Below are 25,069 nucleotides of genomic sequence, written 5' to 3' on the forward strand. Positions count from 1 at the left end.
GCTCCCTGAGCAACACGCTTACTCTGCTGGGCCACAGCCACAGCGGGCCACAGCCACAGCGAGCCACAGCCACAGCCACAGCCACAGCCACAGCCACAGCGAGCCACAGCCAGCCACAGCCACAGCCACAGCGGGCCACAGCCGTCTCCATCCCCGTGTCTCTGGCACACACCTCCGCTTCATTTCTGAGGACGAGTGAAGCACCTGCTCCTTGCTGCTCATTTCAGTGTCCCTTCATGTACACGTGCTGTCGCTCATGTACACACGAGCAAAGGAAAGCATAACTTTGTTCTCAATGTTGGTCAAAATGGTTGTTTCTTTAAAGAATATCTGCAAGCACACATGGATTTTTGCTAGTGTCCTAAAGTGGTCTGAAACATATGCAGTAATGGCATTAAATCGACTCTAACAGAGTGCAGTTGGGGACGTATGTTCTCTGTAGCTGCGGAGTGTGTGTGCTTGTGTGTGTGTGTGCATGCGTGTGTGCGCTACACTGCTGTGTGTGTGTGTTTGTGTCGTTTAGGAAGCATCCTTCAGCGTCTGGCTCCAGTTCAGCGATGAAACGGCCACGCTAGTCTCCGCCTTCGAGCCCGCCCCCTTCTCCCTGCAGCTGTCCTCATTGGCTGAGACTGTGGTCGCCGTGACGCCCGGGCCGACCCAGCGGGTGGTTGCCCAGGGCGATGGGGGCGGACCTTTGCTGAGGGCAGAGCTGCTGGTCTCCACCTGTCAGCCAATGACTGACTCGGCTCAGAAGCAAGCAGCCAATGAGAGAGCAGGCGGGGGAGGAAGCGGCGGGACTAAGACGCTAGCCAGGGGCTCTGGTTGGGTGAGAGTGAATGTGGACTGGGAGCTCCACCCTGAGGGCGGCGAGGAGCCCTGGTTCGAGGTGCTGGAAATGTCTGACCTGTCTGAGAGAGAGCTGTATGAACTGACCACTTCCTCCGGCCTGGACAGGGAGGAGGAGGAGGATGAAGATGCCTATGGTGGCAGGAACCACAGCCTGAGGTAAAAAATAAATACATCAAGATCTTTCCATCCTTGTTGCAGAGCAATAATACAGTCACCTCCAAAAATATTGGAACAACGAGGCCAATTCCTTTGTTTTTGCACTGCACTAAAGAATTTCAGCTTTTACAGTGGGAGTAATAATTATTTGATTCCCTGCTGACTTTGTAGGTTTGCTCACTTACAAAGAATGGAACTGTGTAGAATTTGAATCATAGGTACATTTTAACATTGAGAGACAGAATATCACAGAATAATCCACAATAACATATCATATAAATTTTATATCATATTTTCACATGAAATAAGTATTTGATCCATAGAACAATAGGACTTAATACTTGGTGGAGAAACCTTTGTTGGCAAGCACAGAGGTCAGATGTTTGTAGTAGTTTTTCACCAGGTTTGCACAGATCTTGGGAGGGATTTTGGTCCACTCCTCTTTGCAGATCCTCTCCAAATCCTTAAGGTTCCGAGGCTGTCACTTGGCAACTCGAAGCTTCAGCTCCCTCCACAGATTTTCAATGGGATTTAGGTCTGGAGACTGGCTAGGCCACTCCAGGACCTTAATATGCTTCTTTTTGAGCCACTCCTTTGTTGCCTTGACCGTATGTTTTGGGTCATTGTCATGTTGGAAGACCCATCCACGACCCATTTTCAGTGCTCTCACTGAGGGAAGGAGGTTGTCGCCCAAAATTTCCTGGTACATAGCCTCATTCATCCTCCCCTGGATACGGTGAAGTCGTCCTGTCCCCTTAGCTGAGAAACACCCCCAAAGCATAAGGTTTCCACCTCCATGCTTCACAGTGGGGATGGTGTTCTTGGGGTTGTACTCAGCATTTCTCTTCCTCCAAACACGGCGAGTTGAGTTGATGCCAAATAGCTCTATTTTGGTCTCATCTGACCACATCACCTTCTCCCAAGCCTCCTCTGGATCATCCAGGTGTTCTTTGCAAACTTCAGATGGGCCTGTACATGTGCCTTCTTCAGCAGAGGAACCTTGCGCAGCAGGATTTTAATCCTTCACTGTGTAGTGTGTTACTGATGGTTCTCTTCGTGACTGTGGTCCCAACTGCCTTCAGGTCATTAACAAGCTCCTCCTGTGTAGTACTGGGCTGATCCCTGATCTTTCTCATGATCATTGATATCCCATGAGGCGAGATCTTGCGTGGAGCCCCAGACCGAGGGAGATAAAGGCGCTATATAAATGCCAAACATTTACATTTACATTTAGATTGGCGGTGACTTTGTGTTCCTTCCATTTTCTAATAATTGCTCCAACAGTTGTTAATGTCTCACCAAGCTGCTTGCTTATTTTCTTGTAGCCCATCCCAGCCTTGTGCAGGTCTACAATTTTGTCCCTGATGTCCTTAGGCAGCTCCTTTGTCTTGGCCATGGTGGAAACATTGGAATCTGATTGTGTGGACAGGTGTCTTTTATACAGCTATATAACGATGTAACGAGTTTTAACGACACAGGGGTTTTGGGTAATGAGTTGAGAGTAGGAGTGCTTCTTAATGGAAAACTAACTGGTCTGTGGGAGCCAGAATTATTGCTGATTGGTAGGGGATCAAATACTTATTTCATGCAAAAATATGATAATAAATTTATAAAATGTATATGATGTTGTTATTGTGGATTATTTTGTGATATTCTGTCTCTCAATATTAAAATGTACCTATGATTAAAATTCTACACAGTTCCATTCTTTGTAAGTGGGCAAACCTACAAAATCAGCAAGGGATCAAATAATTATTGCTCCCACTGTATTTCATGGTATTTACACCTAGATGTGTTAAACTACTTAGAACATAGAACCTTTGGTATCAGACCACCTAATTTTTAGGTGAGCAGAGAATATTTAAGTAAATATAACACTTAATATTTGGTAGCATATCCCTGTTTGCAATAGCTGCATCAAGCCTGCAACCGATTGACACCAAACTGTTGCATTCTTCTTTTGTGAAGTCTTTCCAGGCTTTTACTGCAGCCTCTTTCAGTTGTTTGTTTCGGGGGGTTTTCCCTTCAGTCTCCTCTTCAGGAGGTGACATGCATGCACAATTGATTTAAGGTCTGGTGATTGACTTGGACAGTCTAAAGCCTTCCACTTTTTCTACCTAATGAAGTCCTTTGTTGTGTTGGCAATGCGTTTTGGGTTGTTGTATTCCCTCCCAATTAGTTTGGACACATTTCTCCGTAAGTTAGCAGACAGTATGTTTTTGGAGACTTCTGAATTCATCCTGCAGCTGCCATCATGAGTTACATCATCAATAAAGATTAGTGAGCCCACTCCAGAAGCAGCCATGCAGGCCCAAGCCATAACACTTCCTCCACCCTGCTTCACAGATGAGCTTGTATGTTTTGGACCATGAGCAGGTCCCTTCTTTCTCCACACTTTGGCCTTCCTGTCACTTTAGACCAGGTTAATCTCGGTCCCATCAGTCCATACTGGGGGCGACATGGCTCAGGCAGTAAGAGCAGTCATCTGGCAGTCGGAGGGTTGCCGGTTCGATCCCCCGCCTGGGCTGTGTTGAAGTCTCCCTGAGCAAGACACCTAACCCCCAAATGCTCCTGACGAGCTGGTCGGCGCCTTACATGGCAGCCAATCGCCGTCGGTGTGTGAGTGCGAGTGTGAGTGTGTGTATGAATGGGTGAATGAGAAGCATCAATTGTACAGTGCTTTGGATAAAGGCGCTATATAAATGTCACAATTTACCATAAAACGTCAGTATATCCCAATTGGCCACTAAATTTGGAGAAAATGGGAAAAAAACAAATGGGGAAAAAAACAAATGCAGCCTTCACAGGCAAAACCCAAGGCTAAAACCAAGAGTAGACAATCGGAACTATCAGTCACATGCTCACCTAAAAATTGGGTGGTCTGATACAAAAGGGGTTATGTTCTAAGCTGTTGAACAAATCTAGATGAAAATACCAGGACATAAATGTACAATGTACTGTCATCTCATCTTTTGACCTCAAACTCGATTGTCTTCAGTGTTCAGCAAAAACAAAGGAATTGACCTTGCTGTTCCAATACTTTTGAAGGGGACTGTAAGCCATATCTAAGATATGCCCAAGATATTCTTTTTTTTAATACATAATCAAAATGACATCATCCTCTGTTCGTATGAACAGTTGTAATGTCGTAAACTCTCACTCTTGTGATGTAGTAAACTCTCACTCTTGTGATGTAGTAAATCTCTCACGCTTGTGATGTAGTAAACTCTCACTCTTGTGATGTAGTGAACTCTCACTCTTGTGATGTAGTAAACTCTCACTCTTGTGATGTAGTAAACTCTCACTCTTGTGATGTAGTAAATCTCTCACGCTTGTGATGTAGTAAACTCTCACTCTTGTGATGTAGTGAACTCTCACTCTTGTGATGTAGTAAACTCTCACTCTTGTGATGTAGTAAACTCTCACTCTTGTGATGTAGTAAACTCTCACTCTTGTGATGTAGTGAACTCTCACTCTTGTGATGTAGTAAACTCTCACTCTTGTGATGTAGTAAACTCTCACTCTTGTGATGTAGTAAAACTCTCATGTTCATTTCCCCCAGGAGCCCACTGGAGAGAGCAGTGCTGAGGCCCGGCCGTAATGGGGGCGGGGGGTTCTCCCCCCCCAGCAGAGAGGGGGGCGGCGGGGGGGACGGGGAGCTGCAGGTGGGGGCCGGGACCCTGCTCTCCCTCCTCTGCTTCTCCACACTCCTCTTCCTGGCAAACTTCCTCCCCTGCGCCCTGCGGGGGAGAGGGAGAAGGAAGGAGAGGGGGAGGGAGAGAGGGAGGGGGGCCCAGTGCCCAGAGGAGGATGGGTGGAGAGAGAAAGCAGGTGATGGTGAGGAAGGAGGAGAAGAAACAAAGGAGCGCATGAGGAGTGGACTTGGCTAGCGGACGACTGTCACCTGTCTGTCACACAGACTGTCTCTCTCACTGTTCCTGTGGCTCAGTACAACTACCCATGTCTCTCTGTGCCTTTAGACCATAAATCCTACACCCCCCCCAGATACACAACATTGGGATTTGTAGTCCTCAATAGGGAGGTAAAGTGGAAGTTTTCACATAGGGAACAACATTTCAGGTTTACTGCAAAGTGCTATGCTAGCGGATTTCATCATAGACGGCATTGTGTACCAAATGCAACAACAAAGATGACGTTATCTATTCTGGGATGGCCAGTGTCACGGGACGTACCAACACATTCACACACACAATTGCGCTTGACATTAGTTTCAGGTTGCCATCGATAGGCCACTGATTATAAATATATATCCAATTTGTAATCAAGTTTATATGTTAGAATCATGCCAGTTGTCGGATTTTTTAAATCGCACGAGTCGGGACAATAAATCAACACAGACACTATATTCCTTGTATAGTGTGCATAAACATATTGTCTTATTTGTTTTATGAATATTGTACAGCACTACGCTCCATAAATAAAGGTAACTTGACACACTGTCGGTGGCATCAGGATGGTCCCTATTGTGGGAATTTCGTCACTTTGAAAGGGAAAGTATCATGGGAGGCTGAGTTTAAGCCTACTGAAACGCCATCGTATTCAGTATATAGCTATGTATATAAACCATGAAAAACATCCCGACTTCAACTATGTAGTTTGCTTATATTTAGCTTTTGCCGCTCTATTTAATAGAGAGCAGTATATCTGAAGTATCATTGCCGATACATCCGTTTTACCTCCCTATAGATTCTACACTTCTGTAGATGGCCAGCTCTGGGAGGTGTAGGTCTTCAAATATCTAAGCTCACCAGATAGCCTACCTAGCTTTGTGCGCTTAACACTGAACGTTATCCCTATTGAAGCTGAAACCTTCATTAAACTATTTCATCTTCTGAAAATGCATTAAGGAGTGTGATACTGGCAGATACTGTGACAGAGGGAACTGAGTATATCTAGAGCGGGGGTCGGCAACCCTGGTCCTGGAGAGCCGCAGGGTGTGCTGGCTTTCGTCTCCACCTTAAAATAAGCAACCGATTCAGACCCAAGAAACCAGGTGAGGTGAGTTAACTGTGCAATCAACGGCTTTCATTGATCAATTAATGCCAAGTAACAACGAAAGCCAGCACACCCTGCGGCTCTCCAGGACCAGGGTTGCCGACCCCTGATCTAGAGTGTGTCTTTGTCCCCATTTTTTAAAAGGACTTTAGCTTTGTCAGCACTGCGTTTCCCCTGCATGTCAGTGTTCCTTCCCTGCAGTGACTCTGTATCTGTCAAAATATCAGCACAAATCCACGCCTTCCTCTGTTCAACACTATAGGATCCTCACCCGGGAATCTTTTCCAGTGTTCTCGCTGCGTGCATAATGGTTTGCTAACTTCCCGACTGACTGATAAAAACATAACCACTAATTTCGTCCACACTCATGTGATTGACATTGCGGACAGCCAATGAGAGTGTAACTGTGGGCGGGCTGTCAGAGACAACTCCAGCCTTGAAACCATATGTCTATGCGTGAAACGTTTCTCCCGGTTTCTCCCGGTTTCTCCATGGTTCAATTTATGCTGCCTCCCATTTACCATCGGAGGTCGGAACTTGGAAATTTCCGACCTCCGATGGTAAATGGAACGTTCCAGGTGCACGACACCAAACGTAAACGAAAAATATGGCTGACCATGAAAAACTGGTGGTGTTTATGTGGCAAGTGTATAAACCACATGAACTGTCTGCTGTTCTCCGGTCTAGTTACATTAGTCGCTAATGAGGAAAAGTCAGTAAATGATATGTTTACAAATGGTTTCACTGTTTTTAAATGTTCTAAAATAACTTTTGTGCAGAGAAGATAACTTTCAGAGATCATTTGCCATAACCAGCTAACTAATAACATCGGCAACTTTGTTTCAAATCAATTGACACGCAGAACAGGCTTTACTATATGACAGTATGTTCTATTCAAATGTCATGAAGGAACAAATACTTTGCGTTGCATTTTAGTTGATGGTTTACTATTTACGATGCGTGCCTCCATGGATGCTGCCATCGTTGTGTGACGTCAGACAGGTTCCTTATTGTGAAGTCGGGGTAGATGGATTTGAATTTGGACTTTGAGTGATTGCTATTGCTCTTTTCCGAGTATGAGGTCGGAAAGACTTCCGAGTTGTCTGGAATGCAGCATTAGCTCTGATATTGTCATCTTGACACCGCGTGATGATCGAAGAAGGTGTTTCATCAAACGGAAAAGGTACATTTAAAAAACATATGACAAGACAGTTAAAAGTGGTATCAGTTGTGGGGGACTAATTTAATTAACGCCACATCCCAAGAAGACGACGAGGCTAACCTAGGCTATCGTTAGCATTGTACTTAGCTATGTAACTACTGTTTACGTTAGCTATGTAAAGTATTTAACTATGTAAGGTTCCAAAACATTTCTGGGGACCCTTATGAATTACTGCTGCAGACTGTGCAAGCACTAAATGGCAATATTAACTTACCTACTACATTAAGTAGATATGTCTAAATTAGTTTGGTGGGCAATCTATGAGATAGTTTGCCATCTGGCAAAAACAAAGCTGTCATTCTATAACTGCAAAATATTCCTTAAATTCTTACAAAGAACACAATTTATAAGATTGTTTTGTGAATGTTAGAAAACTCTAAATGGAACTATTACATGTTACTGTTTGATGTATGCATAGATGACATGAGTTAAATGGATACATGACATTTTTGGAACATAATTTCAGTCCAATCTACTGTCATCATCAGGCTCCTTGTTCATTATATTTATACATACTGACTGTGAAACATTACAGTAATTTAACCTGTAAAGGTAAAATGCATGGAACGCCCCTTCCCAGCTCAGCCCCATATGACTTTGACTCAGTCCCAAATGTGTTCAAACCTTGGTGATGCCCCTGCATCTGTGGATTTAATTTTTGTGAATGCATTTCTTATGTGAATGTTTATGTGAATGTTTATGTGTGTCGGATTAGGTTATTCTCTGCATGGCCATGCTTTTCACCACTGGTGTTTTTTGCCAAAAACTATTTTTGTCTCATCTCACCATAGAAACCAGTTCCAATCAAAGTTCCAGGGATGTCAATGAACTCCAGACACTTACAGTACATTTGATTAGATGCTCCAAAATCTACAGTTAGATGAAACCTCCATGCCAAACCCTAACCCCAGCCCTCCCAGCAAAAATTGAATGGTTTGAGGAACAAATGCTTTTTTTGTGAGCAATCAAGAAATTCAATTGAGACTCAGTTGAACATCAATGGCTTCAAGCCAAGTTACACTTTGAAATGGAGAAAACTTGATAAAATGGCTTTTACATGATAGAACCAGGCAACATAAGAAGCGTTTGGATGCTTTCCAGATTTCTCATACGCATATTTGTTTATTTGTCAGGGACAATACTTACAAACATTGTTATAGTTAAAAAACATGAATTGTTTCTAGCCAGAAATGAGCCAGATCTAATTTTCAACCCTGGTTAGTCTTTTGCATTTTAAAATCAAAATTATTTTGGTAATAAAATGAGATTAATTGCAACCGGATATAGAAAGGAAAAGGAAAGTATAGTAGTTTGAATGAGATTTACAGTATAAATGCATGAGGTGTAAGACGTGTCCATGGTCAGTGGATGCAAATCTGATTCTATTCATGCCATTGTTTTATGTTTTCTTTCAAAGACCCTGGGCTCTGTTTGTGTTTTAATTTCAGGTAGAGCATTCCATGGTTTTTATCGTTTGTGACTTTTACTGCTAAATTTGGTTGACCTTGTGGTACTCGTAGTAGTGACCTGTTAAATGTGACTAAATTATAAATTGTAGCTACCATGTAGTAGACACCTACAGCCAACAAACGTCTCAGATACTGACTTAGCGGTCACAATTATTGGCACCCTTAAAGATTCTTATCAATAAAATCTCACAAAGTGAAGTCAACTTATGAGACTATGTCCTAAAGAACTGTGTTGTAGTCTTCCATGGCTTCCTTTTTCACAGGGGTATAAAACATGCTTTTAAAATAAATTTTTCATCAAAGGAATCAAACTCTCAAATTAAAAGAAACAAATGTTTGGTTTCCTTCAAAAATCAGGCAATCAATCAAACGATAGATAAGTATTTACATATATGATATATTTGACTTACTACTATCATGTGATCTGTGAGAGTCCTCTAGTGGTCAGAAAATGCCACTGCACCCCTCTCCTATCTACCTCAAGCTTGACCCCCCTTGCAGGTTTCTCCAACACAGTTCTGTACAAGGCCCGATGGTGTTGTAGCCTTTCGACTGTGATCTCCTCTCTATGCGCCCTCAAGAACAGAACAGCCTATAATACCATGGGACATCATCAGCCCTGGGCCCACAATGGTCCCACCCAAACACCTCTCTTATTGCCGCCCCAACCCACATTTTCAAAATACATTTACATTTGTGCAGACCCAACAAGTATCAAAAATGCCCTTTACAAATAAAACCCCCCACTTCTACTGGCAAAGACAACCTGTCCCTATGTGACAAACAGCCCCATGAAACAGTTTTCAGTAAAAAATAATATATATTGTAGTCACCAAATAAGTTCTACATTTGTAGAAATTTGACATATGTATTACAAAGACGGCTATAGGCTATATATTTGATATGAAAAGTTACAAAGTAAATGTGACAACCCAAAAGTGCCCTAGAATTGTAGCTAGTGACCACATGCTGTAGCCTAGCTAAAGAAAACCCTGGATAAATGATAGTACTCCCTTCACAGCTTTGGTGATAATTATTTGAAGATTAATTTATAGTGTAGAAGTATAGAAGAAAAACATCAATGGGTTGGAACTGAACTTTTTGAAACATTAACCCCAAACCCCCCGCCCCCCCTCCTCCCCCCTTTTCAATGATGTGTGTCTTATTCATTACATAACCATTTGGGTGAACCCCAAAACTGAACAGTTTGATGCCAAAATATTTGTACAGTGCCTTCTAACACAGTAAACGATTCAGCGACGAAGGAGCGAACGCCTCCTTGCTTGAGCCAATGAAAAAAGAAAGACGAGGATCCAAAAGCGAAACTAAAAGCAGATCAAGCTAATCGTCATTTTGGTCAACGTTTCCTGATTAGCAGAACTAGCCAGTAGAGCCAAGGCGTTTAGCTACCGAATTTTGCTGTTTGATTTATTGGACACTAAATGGTACATAGTTTCATAGTCGGAAAGGAAATTAAGGGGATTTTACATAATAGTTTTCTGTTCTTTCAAAATACCTTTGCAGACATTTTAGTAGCGACTACCTACCCGGAAATGAGGGGTGCAGCTTTGTGCATGGTCGTTCGGCTGTTGCTGGGTGAGTAGCTACAGGCCGTGCTGCATTTAGCATTAATGAAAGGGTTTTAAAAATGTTTGACCTGCGAATGAATGTAACATCAGATCTACCTAAATACAGGCAAATAAGTTGTCTCTGAAACAATTTGTTCCAATTTGTGACATGCCTGCAAATATTTAGATTAGTTAAAGAATTCGTGTCCTCAGAACCATTTATTGTTTAACCTATCAATCTTAACTGGACACATCTGGACAATGAGAAACACCTGTCAGTCACTTGTTCCAATACTCTGATACAAAAGGTGATATGTTCTAAGTTGTTTAACAAATCTAGATAAAAATACTAGGAAATAAAAGCTGAAATTTAGATCTCGTATATATTTTGAGCTCAAACTCAATTGTCTTCAGTGTATAGCAACAACAAAGGAATTTACCTTCCTGTTCCAATACTTTTGGAGGGGAAAGTACATGCCAATGACAAGTACAGAAACAAATCCAGAAAATGTTTTTCCCAAATATTGTGGAGGCCACGGTATATTTACTTTGTTACTTTCCTTTGGGCATGAAAAGCCCAGCACTGTGAGATTTTTCTCTTAATCTGATTGAACATCCAGTTTCCCGACTTTCTCATTTCCCCGCTTCTAGCCCTGCAACAAACATGTTCAACCCACTTTGTGCGTTTAGATGTAAGCGTTGGCCAGTCCATCACCCTCCCCTGCAGTGGAGTGCCCAATAGGGTTGTGGAATGGTATTTTCGACAGCCTGCGTTCCCTGATCAGCTGCTTGTGGCCAAACTCCACACTGGACCCATTTCCCCAGGACCTGGCTTCCAGGGACGGGTGGAGTCCGTCTGTGAGGAGCAGCCAGGAAACTACAGCCTGGTCCTCAGTCCTGTGGTGTATGATGACCTAGGCCTTTACGAATGCCAGGACAAGGATGGGTCCATTCTTTCAGATGTGAAGCTACACATTTCTGGTAAGTGCATATTGCCTTTTTTTCCTGCAAATGTGGTTAATTTCTTTTGGTGCTCAGGGATTTCAGTTTCATTTCCCAAAATGTTTTTTTGTTGATGACGTATATTATTGTTCTGGATCATTCCAGTCTGTAGAAAACCCACAAACCATGGGCTGTGTCCAGCCCTTCATCTACCCCAAGCAACATGGTTCACCTGTTCAAATCTTATATTCTCTCTCCCTCTCCATTTCAAATGACTTTTATTGACATGGTAAGGTACACTCACATTGTTCCATCAAAGAATGCTTTGACAAACATAACAGGCAATAATAATTTAACTACAATAAACAATACAATTCAGGAGACATCATACATGTAGAGGTGAACACAAAAATGTCAATGAACTATAATCATTTTGCTTTCTGGTGTCATTGTTTCTCGCTGTCCCTCAGTTTGTGGCAGTATATTGTGCTGCCACATCCCCTCCTCTCTCCCAGAGGGAATGGTAGCCTCTCTGTGCCTGAGAGTGTCTCAGATTGTGGGCTGACTTCTTTTATTTTGGGGAAATACATTGACCTTGCCTTACTGTATTCCTCACATTTCATGAGGAAACTCGGTCTCACGGGCAAGTTCAAACAAACACAAGCACACATTTAAAAACTCACAGGGGACACTCTTCACAAGACAGTTTAAGAGGTGGACAGAACACTTTAGTGCACTGCTCAACAGGCAGCCTCCTCAACTGACAGCAGAAAACACACCAGCCGCAAACCTGTTGGAGATAAACTGCAACCCCCCCACCGAGACAGAAATCAAGAAAGCCATTAAGGCCTTGAGAGGAGGCAAGGCAGAGGGACCGGACGAGATACCAGCCGAAGGCAGATATTGAAACCTCCCCCAGCATGCTTCACCATCTCACACCAATCATCTGGGAGGAAGAAAATGTCCCGTCCGACTGGAGAGATGGCTACATTGTGAAGATTCCTAAGAAAGCGGACCTTAGGGAGTGCAAAAACTACCAAGGACTAATGCTGCTTTCAACACGAGGGAAGGTGCTCAACCGCATTCTACTGCAGAGGCTCCAGAAGGCAGTTGTGGAGAAACTGAGGGAAAACCAGGCTGGCTTCAGGAATAACAGATCCTGTGGAGATCAAATAGCCCCCCTCAGGATTATCATCAAACAATCCATCGAATGAAACTCCCCTGTCTCTGTCAATTTCATAGATTTTGAAAAGGCCTTTGACTATGTGGATGGGGAGATGCTGTGGAAATTGATGGCGCACTGGGGGCAACATGGCTCAGGCAGTAAGAGCAGTCATCTGGCAGTCAACAAACTACAGACATTCATTAACCGCCACTAACATTCTCAACAAACTACAGACATTCATTAACCGCCACTAACATTCTCAATGAACTACAGACATTCATTAACCGCCACTAACATACTCAACAAACTACAGACATTCATTAACCGCCACTAACATTCTCAACAAACTACAGACATTCATTATCCGCTGCCTACGATGCCTCCTGGGAATATACTGGCCCAACACCATCTCAGACGCCAACCTACGGAAACAATAGAAATTCAAATCAGGAGGAGGAAATGGAATTGGATAGGTCATACACTCAGAAGACAAAACAAATCTATCACAAACCCACAAGGCAGGAGGAAGAGAGGAAAACCTAGAACCACCTGGAGAAGAACCACAGAACAGGAGATGAAGGAGGAAGGGCTGGCATGGCAACAACTGGAGCGGAGGGCACAAGACAGGACAGGATGGAGGGGTCTCATCGAAGACCTATGTTCCTCAGGGAATTTAAAGGCCTAAGAAAAGAAGTAGAATTTCAGTTATTTTTCTTCATGGTGTAGATTGCCCTGCGTGCTTTCTCCTTCAGTTCCTGTACCGTTCCTGTATCCTGTTGATCTTATTTTTAAAGTGAAGTAACTAACTGTGTTTTATTGTTTTATTTCCTAAATTGAATCTGTCATAGGCCAGGTTTGACAGTGCTTCTCTACCAGAACCAGGCTCTGTCATCGTCCATGTTCTGTGGGCGACAGCAGAACCAGGTCATTTGCGTAGAGAATTAATTGTATTGCTTTGTCATCAAGGTGTCATTGAGTCCAGGTGCTGCAGATTGCTGCAGCACTGTGGCCAACTCATTGATATAAATGTTGAACAGAGTGGGACTCAAGCTGCAACCCCTGAGAGAAGAATTCTGTACTTTTGTTTCTTATTTTGACTGCGTATTTGTTTTTAGTGTACATTGATACAATTATATCATGTACTTCACCCCCTACACCATTCTGTGTGTTTATTATGCGACATAGAACCCTTCCCAAATGACTGTTCACACAAATGCCTAGGTAGTTGTTGGTCTAATTTGGTCTAATGGTAATGAATCCTTGATTCCAGTTTTCAGGGAAATAACCCAGGCTCAGAATCAAATGGCTTTAAAATCACCGTTTGTAATTTTTGGTTGCTGTATTATTTTTTTTTCCCTCTCTCAGTCCCAGTAAGTGTTTCCATAGTGGTGGGAATGTCTGCCAGTCTGCCTTGCTATGGGGGCATTAGTAAACATGCGCGTGCTGTTGATCTGGATATCCTCTGGAAAAGAGATGGAAAGATGGTTTACCAGCTCTATAACAACACCATCACCTATGGGCCCGGGTTCGAGAGCAGAGCTTCAGTTTCCCCAGAACAGGCTCTCCATGGAAACATGTCTCTGTCCATCAAACAGACACGTTTTTCAGATCAAGGCCACTACCAGTGCTCCTACAGCAGTCCAAAAGAGAGAGGGAACCCAGATTCAACCGCGCTCCATGTTACAGGTAAGATACACTTTACAGCTCTAGTTTTGGGGGGGGTGTGTCGGTTCTTGTATTACTTTTACTTAAAATGTAAAATATTGAATAATAAAAAGTTATATTTATGTACTTAAAATATTTTTTACATCATTACATTTTTCATGCCCAATACAGTCCCTTCCAAAAGTATTGGGACAGTAAGGCCAATTCCTTTGTTTTTGCAATACACTGAATACATTTGGGGTTGAGATGAAAAGATGAACACAAGACAAGAGTTCAGAATTTCTGCTTTTATTTCCTGGTATTTACTCCTCGATGTGTTAAACTACTGAGAACATAGCACCTTTGGCATCAGACCACCCAATTTTTAGGTCAGGAAAAAGTTTTGGAACAGAGAGAATTTAAGTAAATGAAAGTAAATAACTCTTAATATTTGGGAGCGTATCTCTTGCTTGCAATAACTGCATCAAGCCTGCGACACATTGACGTCACCAAACTGATTCATTCCTCTTTTTTGATGCTTTTCCAGGCTTTTACTGCAGCCTCTTTCAGTTTGTTTCAGGGTTTTTTCCCTTCAATCTCCTCTTCAGGAGGTGAAATGCATGCTCAATTGTGTTGAGGTTTGGTGATTGACTTGGCCAGTCTAAAACCTTCTCCCTAATGAAGTCCTTTGTTGTGTTGGCAGTGTGTTTTTGATCATTGTCTTGCTGTATGAAGTTCCTCCCACTTAGTTTGGATGATTTCTCCCCAAGTTGGCACTGAATTCATCCTGGTGATACCGTCACAAGTTACATCATCAATAAAGATTAGTGAGCCCACTCCAGAAGCAAGTCCAAGCCATGACACTTTTTCCTCTGTGCTTCACAGATAAGCTTGTATGTTTTGGATTATCAGCATTCTTTCTCCACACTGGCCTTTTCATCACTTTGGTAGAGGTTCATCTTGGTCTCGTCAATCCATAAAACTTTGTTCCAGAACTTTTGTGGCTCTGCTCATCTTTTGTCATTCAAATTGTAATCTCGCCATCCGATTCTTACTGCTGATGAGTGGTTTGCATCTTGTGGTATAGCCTCTATATTGCTGCTCTGAAAGTCTTCTTCGAACAGTTGATTGAGATGCCTTCACCCCTGCCCTGTGAAGGTTGTTTGTGATGTCACTGACTGGCCTGTGCAGATTGTTTGTCATGTCACTGACTGCCCTGTGCAGATTGTTTGTGATGTCACTGACTGCCCGGTGCAGATTGTTTGTGATGTCACTGACTGGCCTGTGGTTTCCTTCTTTTGCAGGACATTGCCTGTGCAATGGCTCTGATTTCCTCTCTTTTCTAAGCTTCAAAATGGTTGCTTTTCTCCCACAGCTCTCTGGTCTTTATGTGGGTTTATCTTTTTTTAACACAAATGCAGTCTTCTCAGGCAAAACCCAAGACTAAAACCAAGAGTAGACATTCAGAACTATTTATTGTTTAACCAATCAACCTAAGAGGGCACATCTGGGTGACAAGAAATACCTGTCAGTCACATATTCCAATACATTTGCTCACCTAAAAATTGGGTGGTCTGATACGAAAGGTGTTTAATAAATCCATCCATCCATCCATTATCTTAACCCGCTTATCCTGAACAGGGTCGCTGGAGCCTATATACCAGGGTCACTGGAATACACCCTGGACAGGTCCCCAGTCCATCGCAGGGCACACACCATTCACTCACTCACACTCATAACCACGGGCAACACGGGGAGAACATGTAAACTCCACACAGAGAGGCCCCGGCCGACTGGGATTCGAACCCAGGACCTCCTTGCTGTGAGGCGGCAGTGCTACCCACTGCACCATCCTTGCCTCCCGTTTGTTTAACAAACATTTTTTTAAAAGCTGAAATTTGGATCTGTCATGTACATCTTTTGACCTCAAACTCAATTGTCTTCAGTGTATAGCAAAAACAAAGGGTTGTCCTTGCTGTTTTGGAGGGGACTGTATTACCCTATATTGTCGTTCTTACTTTTTTACAAGCATGTTCATATTCCCTGCAAATGTCCATGAGAATGAAAACCTGCAAATATGTAAAAGATGTGTCTGCCCTCCCAGGCCACCCACCCCAGATCCTCGCAGTGAAGGCTGGTGAAGAGCTCTCCATACGGCTCCGTACCACAGACCCTGTGAGGGTAACATTCACAGGCCCTGGTCTGGACAAGGTGCTGATGGCCGACTCTAACAAAGACCCAGTCACATATGGGGAGCACTGTGGTCAGAGATGTGAGGTTCTGGGCCAGGAAAACACCTTTCTGCTGAGGCGTGTAACACCGGAGGATGCCGGGGTCTACACAGTGACTGATTCTGAGACCGACAGGATCATCAGCATCGTCTCTCTACAAATCTCAGGTATCATCGAGAAGCTCATTGTGTTCCTCCTGACCCAGGGCGTGGCATCTTACTGGTGCTCTCTTATTCCACTGGTGCTGTAAGCCATTGGGTGAATACAGGGTAATTAATAAAAATAACAACAAACATTAGGGCTGACCCCAGTGGCCGACTAGCCGAAGCATCAGCCACAGAACCTTTCCGGGACTGTCGAATATTCACAGGCAAATGCAGTTCCCTTGTGCATTAGCAGAAGTGTCTGGTTGTGTGGTGTGCTGCTATGGCAAATCATTCCTTAGCAATAGGCAGACTAGAGCTGACGGCACCTGTGTGAAATGTACCTGTTTGAGTGAAGCAGAGGCGGCTCTCAGTCGATGGAAGCTGAGCGTTCTCAGTGGAATGGGTCTTGATATCAGAGGTTTGCGTGATACCAAGCCGGGCTGGAGGGAGTGGTGGAGGGGTGAGGGACTATGGAAGTCGGTCTGCTGGTTCGACTTGTTCATGGCCTGATTTTTATCTGCCGTCTCTCCTTACAATGTGTGAGAAATCAACTCATTTGAAAAGTTGAATTTGCCTAACTAGCCGCTAGTCTACTGATAAATGTTGAGAAACAGACATGAGAAAGCATGAGAGAACCATTATTTTACTAACTAGCTCGATTTAGACCGTTTATGCTGGTATTTTATGGAGTTAAGATGAATAATTGATGTTCACCTCGAAGTTGGTCCCATTTGACAACGGTTGAATGACAAACTGCGCATTTTACGTGATTGAATTTGCACTGGTGCAGCCCCTGCAGGGTTAATAGACCACATGCCAACAGGAAGCGGCACCATCTTGCACCTTGTTCCCCGGAGTCAAAATGGCTGCCACAGACACATGACATGCCTAGGGCAACAGCAGCACGAAAAAACCCCCTGACTAACAGCAAGAAACCTTGAGCAGATCTGAACTAAGGAGGGGGAGCCCATCTGCTTCTGGCTGGCACTGGGCAAACAGTGGGCGTAACAGTAGTATTATATGTAATATAGAAATAAATTAAATTAATGAATTCAATCATTAATTATTAAATTATATATTCTGCAAATAATAATTATGCAGATGACAAATATAGATGATTATCCGGCAAGGTCCATTCTTGGCGCAAGCAGGGCAGAAGTGGCAGGTTCGCTGGGGTCAGCTGGGGTCAACTGGGGTCAGCTGGGGTCAGCTGGGGTCAGCTGGGGTCAGGGTGTGGTGCTTTAGCTGCTGCTTCAGATTGAATGTGTGGCTGACCCAAAGGTCCATGCCTGCACTGTGTGACCTCTGACCTCTGACCTCTGATCTGATCGTCACATTCAGCTGCATGTTAATGGATGACGGCATAGACACTCTGGATCTCTAGCGCCACCGTGTGGCCTGATGGTGGGGGTTCAGCACCCAGCGTTTCTGCTGTGCAGCAGTATTTATTATTTACATTATTGGCATTTGGCAGATTAATTTATGACAATGAATATTCTTATTGTGTGCTCTGCTCCCAATTGAGCCCTCTGTCTTCATGTTCTCTCTCTGCCCTCTGTCTCCATGTTCTCTCTTAGGCCTGCCTCCTTCTGCAGGAGAGACTACAGGAGCAGCGCCTTGGATCGTGTCGACAGTGTTCTTTGGTTGTTTCAGCTGCATTTGCCTTGGCCTTGCAGTCTGGAAGTACCGCAATAAGAGACGAGGGGCTGAACAGAGAATCACATACCAACCAGCAGCAGTGGAAGACCCGAGTGGCTCCAGAACAGAACTGCAGCAGCCTGGAGGCCCTAGGCCCTCTCTCTCCGTGACCGAGACCCAGCCTGCTGACCCCAAAACCCATGATACGAGTTCGCTGGGTAGGCATAAACGGTAGTCTGCCGTTTAAAGGGTATCTGGCTTAGGCCTACTACACTCACGTTTGTTATTTTTGTTTGTTTTCGTGCCGGACAGCGGAAGCGGGCGGTTGCACTCGAGGTCACGCTCGGCGTGCTAGCGTGCTAGCGTGCTAGCCTGGACGGGTGAAGTGATTCTGAATCTCGCCGCTCGTCTCACGTACAGGCATCGGGAGCTCAGGATAGGCATTTGTCGCTCGTGAAAGGCACGCTTGGCCTTGTGTGTTTTGCCTTTAATTGTCACACAATAGCACCACGTAGGAGAGCCATTTGATATTTTCTTCAGGGCCCTCAACCCTTCACATGGAAGTGTAAGGTTGCATTGCATTGCATTTCCATTCATTGTGCAGAGCAATGATGTCTGACTACAATCCATAATTAATGCATCTTAACTCGTGAACGGCCCTGGGTGACATGCTTTTTTTAAATGTTGTTTTTAAGCTCTGTGTATTTTATTATAGTTTAAGGGTTATTTCTCAGGTATTTTCTTTTTTTTTTTAAATGGGCTGATTTTTAAATGTGAAACAGATTAATGTTTTGCTGTTTGTAGTTCAAATGAATTTGCTCACTCAGAATTGGTGGGTGACAATGTCTTCGTGTCTACTTGTATGTATTCCCCCTTGGGGTGCCTGGATTGGATCACGCCTGTGTGGCCTACATGATGTGGAAATGGAACTTTGTTTCATTATTATTTTTTCGTTATTATTGTTATGTACTGTTAAGTATTTTCATATCATTGTATTAATATGATTCATATGTATGTACAATTCAATAAGTACAGTTGGGTTAAAAAAAATAACCCGATGAACAGCAAATAATTTAATTGCAGATTTGTAGCGTAATATAAAAACAACAGACCCAACTGTCATGACATGCACGCTGCTTGTTTTGAGTAATTGACTCTTTCATTGAAAGGGGCGTGTTCAAAATGGTAGCGGTTTATGCTAAAATGTGGAGTTTAGAGCATTCCTTCTGTGAAAAAACAGGTGTCATTAATTGTCCTTTATTAAGGAAGAAGGGAAGCAAATGTTTCACACATTGTTATAAACAACGTCATTTGATTAAAAAGTTGATTGGAGAGGGGAAAACAGAAGTGCAGCAAATTATAGGATGCTCAGCTAAAATGATCTCAAATGGCAACAAAAACCCAAAACGCGGTAGAAAACAAGCAACTACTGTTAAAACGGATCGAAGAATAATCAGAATGGCAAAGATTGAGCCATTCATCAGCTCCAGAAAGATCAAAGATGATCTACAATTACCTGTAAGCGCTGTTACAGTCAGAAGTGTCACGTTTCAGGTCTGTCTTGCCATGTTTTATGGTTATTCATTTTGTCTTAGTCTCGTATTGTCTTATCATGTATTATGTTAGTCTAGGTTCGTCATGTTGTTTAGTTTGTTTCTTGTTACGATGTATTTTCTTGTCTAGTTAGGTTTTGTTACGATTAACTTTACCTTGTTATGTTGAGTGGTTATTGTCTTAGTTTGTTTAGTGTTATGTTTTGATTTATGTTTATTGTTACGTAGACTGGTCATTGGTTAAACATACACTTTTACATGTCTTTCCGCAAACCTTGCGTTCCGCCTTTCTCTCTCTCTCTTTCTGTCATTCACACCCTAATTGTTTCTAATTTGTCTATTTTCTAAAACTACGAACAGTAGATCAGGATTGGGTAAACTAACAAACTAATCATGTGTTCATGTTTCCTTACGTTTCTCGTGCATGTCATTTACTAATTTACTAATGCTAGGGCAGGATAGGTTTATTACTAACAATTACTAATTACCTTGTTAAACTTGTCATCCATCGCACCTGTTTTCCATTCCCTTGCTGCTCTCTAACTAATTGTCTACACCTGTCTACACCTGCATTTATAGCCCAGTCGCACTACTGTTCTTCGCGAAATTGTCTGCCTCTTGTACGTCAAAGCAACTCTTGAGCATTACCGTCATAGATTACACGTTAAGATCCAAGCCTGTTTACCGACCATTGTTTTTTGATTTCTGTTTCGTTGACCATCGTTTGTTTTTGACCACGTCCTCGCCTACCGTTTTTGTACCTTAGCCTCGCTGATTGTTTTATGGTTTCGACTTCCGCATCGCCCTCGACTACAACCCTGCCTGCCGTCCGCCTGTACTTCTGCCCCGCTGACAGCTCTCCTGCTACCGGACCTCCCTGCACGTCTACCGACTACGAGTTTGCCTCTTCCCTCGGCACTGTGCTTTTTGTTTGTTTATTGTTTGTTTGGCTGGATCTACGTGTATGGGATTCGTCCCGAATAAATGGCGCGTTCCATTTACCTCGGAAGTCGGAGCTGGGAATGATGTCACACCCGAGTTGACCGCATTCCAGTAAACAACTCGGATAACCAAGATGGACGCCTCCAGGAAAACGTTTGTTGTGCTTGCTCTGTCGGAATACAGAAAACTAATGCATCAATATGAGGTCCACCTCAAAAATATTGAAGAAGAAGATAGAAGACACAGAAGGTATTGTAACAGACTGAGTTCTTGTTAGTAGCTGTTACTGTTTCTTTAAGAGACTGTTGATGACGTTGATGAGGGAGGGATTGTTTTGGGGTCTGGGGAGGAAGGGGAGGGGCCAGGAGAGAGCGGGAGTGAGACTGGTGTGTTTTTGGGCTGTGCGTTTGGACTGGCTTGGTGTTGGAGACGTGCCTTGTGGATAGCAGAATAAAGTGCATAACGAGAACCCCTCTGTCTGGTTTGTGACAATGCTACAGTATGTTTGTTCTCCAGCGTAATTCAGTGTGGGAAAAACGTTTGACTGCATTTTATTTGGTTTTTTAGTCGGTCATTCCGTAACCAGTAACGTTACACAAAGGACAAGGGCTCTTCAGAATATCATATAAGCTCTTCAAGCAGCACCTCTCCCCATCCCTCCCTACCTCCCTGTGAACCTTAATTGTTGTCTCTGTGACTTGCTTTGTGTATCGGTATTTTTAGTTGGCTAGGTATGCAGTGTTTGGATAGTTAACTTTGGTCACTTTTGTTTGTTTGTTTGTTCAAAAAAAAAAAAAAAAAAAAAAAAATGGCCCTTGTCCTTATCTTTGTTGTACAGGTAGCAGTTGAAATTGTACTTCGCTCTAGGGTCTTTCAGCGAACTTATCTCTGGTTATGGGTATGCACTTTGTTGTACGTCGCTCTGGATAAGAGCGTCTGCCAAATGCCAATAATGTAATGTAATGTAATGTAATGTAATGTAAGTGATGGAGGTGGGGCCCAACTTTGCCATATCTGGGTACAACTGATAATTTTCTTTATGGATTAATCTGCTGATTATTTTCTCAAGTAATTGATTGCTGCTGTTATGAGTGTTTGTACAGCCTGTGTGTACCAGTAAAAAAGTTTTTTCCTCAAGTAAGTGTTTCACCTTTTATTCCTAGCCCAGAGAGAAGCATTAGGGGGGGGGAAACAAGTCATTGAATATCCAAACAACAATTTATTAAAACAGACAGAAAATGTGCAAAATACAAATTATACAAATACAAAAATAAATTTATCAAATTCAAGTTTGACACATTTACAACAACAACAACAAAAAAACTTCAAATGGAACAATAAACGTGCAGCAGCAGCAGCAAAAAAATATTCTACTGGGAACTCACAAATGGAACGCACTACCTGTCTTTAACCTTAACTGTCTGGAACCTGGAGACTCTCACACCATACCACATTAGATATTTATAATAATAATAACAGTAACAATGTCTGTTTTGTTGTGCATGCTAACCAGTTACTTTTTATGTGTTTTAGAGAGCTGCAAGGAGAATGATGATCTGCCATCCAGGCCATCACCATCACCCATGCAGCAAAATGAGTTGCTGGCATGGGAACAAACACTGTTTCTGACCTGACCTGATGCAGCAGCACATTGACTTGTGTATTTAGGCCTGATTTAAAATAGGCCTAAATACACAAAACAAAATCCAAATCACATCTTGTCCAATAATCTGTTCATCAGTGCCTCAAACCCCTGCTGAGAAGACTTCATCTGCGCCAGAGTCTCCTCATGCCGCCGCCGACTGGCTTCTTCTGACTCACGCAAGAAGCTCATCAAATCATCATCCACCCTGCGGCGTTTACGAGGTGTTGATGTAGGTGGCGTCGGTGTGGCAGTTGCTCTGGGATTTGGTGTAGCAGGTGGGCTGGATGCAGTGGCAGCAAATGCTGTGACACTGCCGCAATGTCCCAGTGCCTCTGGCCTGCGCACCTCTAGCCCCTCTGAGGTCCCAACAACAGGGAAGACAACATCATGCTGGCTTCCCAGAAGGTCATCCATCTCAGAGAAAAACTGGAAACGCATGGTTCCCTTTCCTGTTGTTTTATTGTTGTCTTTGACTTTTTTTATAGGCGTCTAGAAGCGTGTTCCACTTCCTGGCCACCTTTTCAGGGCAGAAATGTTGTAAAAACTGACTGCCCAACTTTTCTGCTGCCTCTTTCCACAATTGTTTTTTGTTGGCCTTGCCATGTTTAAGCCGGGCATTTAAGTCTGCAAGGGTTTTAGGGAGACCATCACCTTCACTGTCAATGTGCTGCTGCATCAGGTCTATCAGAAACAGTGTTTGTTCCTTGCTGAAGCCCTCATTTGCTGGCATGGGTGATGGTGACGGCCTGGATGGCAGATCATCATTCTCCTTGCAGCTCTCTAAAACACATATAAAGTAACTAGTTAGCATGCACAACAAAACAAACATTGTTACTGTTATTATTATACCCATACACACACAGTTAACATTACAGCCGTGATAGAGCTCTGGGATAGTTAATTTACTCACATTTATTTCATTTATTTATTTAGCAGAGATAAATAAGCAGAAATAACTACATAAATATTTTGAAACAAAACACTACCTCTCCATGTTCAAAAGTCAGTCACAGATAAACTATACTATTTCAAAACATTTTCAACATAAACAGACAACTAAACACCTAACCATACAACCACAACTACTTTGACGATCCTTTACCGGTGTTTTAGGGGGACAAAATATGTCTTACTTACATACTTCAAAATATGTATGAAGTCACCCTATTTAAAAAAAGGATTTCCAATGTTTTCTTTGTTTCACGGGTTGGGGAGTGCAAGTAAGTATTTACACCATACCTGTCAACATTGGGCTTTCAAAATAAGGGATGTTCGTCTCACACATTGACGGCATTACCTTGTCCGAGAATACACGCATATTAGTCTCAGTCTAGCGCCTGGGAAGTGCTGCGGGAAAACCGAGTACTGTGGCTTGTATTCTCGGACAGGTTTGCTCCGTCAACATTGAAACAACGTGATTGGGCCAATACGGGAGATTTGACTGTTGACAGTTATGATTTTCACCAAAACCATGATCTTTTTCTAAAACTTACCAAGTAATTTTGGTGCCCAAACCTAACCAAGTACATAGGTTTCTGGCTGAAAGCCCTGAAGGCAAAACTTCTCCTACAAGTGCTCTAACCAGCTTTGCTATTGTTGCTATCGTTGTAGCCATTGTTAGCAATACCAGTTGAAAACACCACATTACACAGTATTCTATACATACAAACACCGTAGTAACATGTCCACAGATAGACGTTGGACAGTACTACGTATACCACTTATTTAATTACACAAAAACAAAACAGAAGTGCTAATAAATAATACATTACGAGAGATTTCACTTACCGTTGACGCACGGAGCAGCCATCTTGGATTTCTAACTCGGGGTTACTCGGTCCTTCTGACTTTCCCAGTACAAATGGAACGCGCCAAAAGCCCTGACGGGACTTTATCTAACTATTGTTTCTGAGTCGTGCATTTTTGGTTCAACGTCCACGCACCCGTCTCAAGAAGATCAAAACTAAGTTATCAGGAAGAAGCCCCAATTGTTGGAAAAAAAAATGGCATGTGCAGAATCGGTTAAAATTTGCCAAGGAACACATCAATTGGCCCAGAGAGAAATTACGTAAGTACACTGTGAAGACAGCAAAGCATGGTGGCACAAAAATCATTGTATGGCGATGTTTTTCATACTACGGTGTTGGGTTTGTATAACATTACATTACATTATTGGCATTTGGCAGACGCTCTTATCCAGAGCGACGTACAACAAAGTGCATACCCATAACCAGGGATAAGTTTGCTGAAAGACCCTAGGGGGAAGTACAATTTCAACTGCTACCTGTACAAGAAAGATAAGGACGAGGGCCCTTTTTTTTTTTTTTTTTTTTTTTTTTTTAAGACAAACTGGCTCAAGCCCTAACCCTTGCTGTTCAAATGAGCAATTTAAAAATCAACGTTACCGCGTCTAGAGGAAGGTCTGCAGCGATATTAACACCTGGTCAGAATGATGCACCAGGGATCATGGATCAGTTTGAATACATCAAAATACTTTAAGAGATTATGTTGCCATTTGCTGAAGAGGAAATGGCCCTGAAATGGGTGTTTCAACAAGACAATGACCCCAAACACACAAGTTAGCGAGCAACATCTTGGTTCCAGACAAAAAGGATTGAGGTAATGGAGTGGCCAGCTCAATCCCCCAGCCTCAAACCCATTGAAAACTTGGAGTGACATTAAAAATGCAGTTTCTGAAGCAAAACCCAAAAATGTACAGGAACTGTGGAATGTAGTTGAAAATATCAACTACAATATCAACACATCCTGGGCTGAAATACCTGTTCCTAGGTGCCAGAAGTTGGTTGACTTGATGCAATGCAGATGCGCAGCAAAAACAATGGTTATGCAACTAAATATAGTTCAGTAATTTAAAGTGAAGTT

At 42.9% G+C, this 25,069-nt stretch overlaps 1 protein-coding gene across 1 annotated transcript in view; it reads left to right on the forward strand.

The window, feature by feature from the left end:
• Positions 1-12,601, forward strand: part of LOC133130447 (transmembrane protein 132B-like) — a gene marked incomplete at its 5' end in the record, with an annotated part of 26,697 nt that extends 14,096 nt beyond the window's left edge. The window contains 4 exons of the mRNA XM_061245053.1: positions 524-1,005; positions 4,568-4,763; positions 11,066-11,261; positions 12,465-12,601. Of these exons, the coding sequence (XP_061101037.1) occupies positions 524-1,005; positions 4,568-4,763; positions 11,066-11,261; positions 12,465-12,601 (1,011 nt within the window). The remainder of the gene's footprint in view (positions 1-523; positions 1,006-4,567; positions 4,764-11,065; positions 11,262-12,464) is intronic.
• Positions 12,602-25,069: the final 12,468 nt, after the last annotated feature.

This window comes from Conger conger, chromosome 6 (assembly GCF_963514075.1).
Source record: "Conger conger chromosome 6, fConCon1.1, whole genome shotgun sequence".
NCBI classification, from domain to species: domain Eukaryota; kingdom Metazoa; phylum Chordata; class Actinopteri; order Anguilliformes; family Congridae; genus Conger; species Conger conger.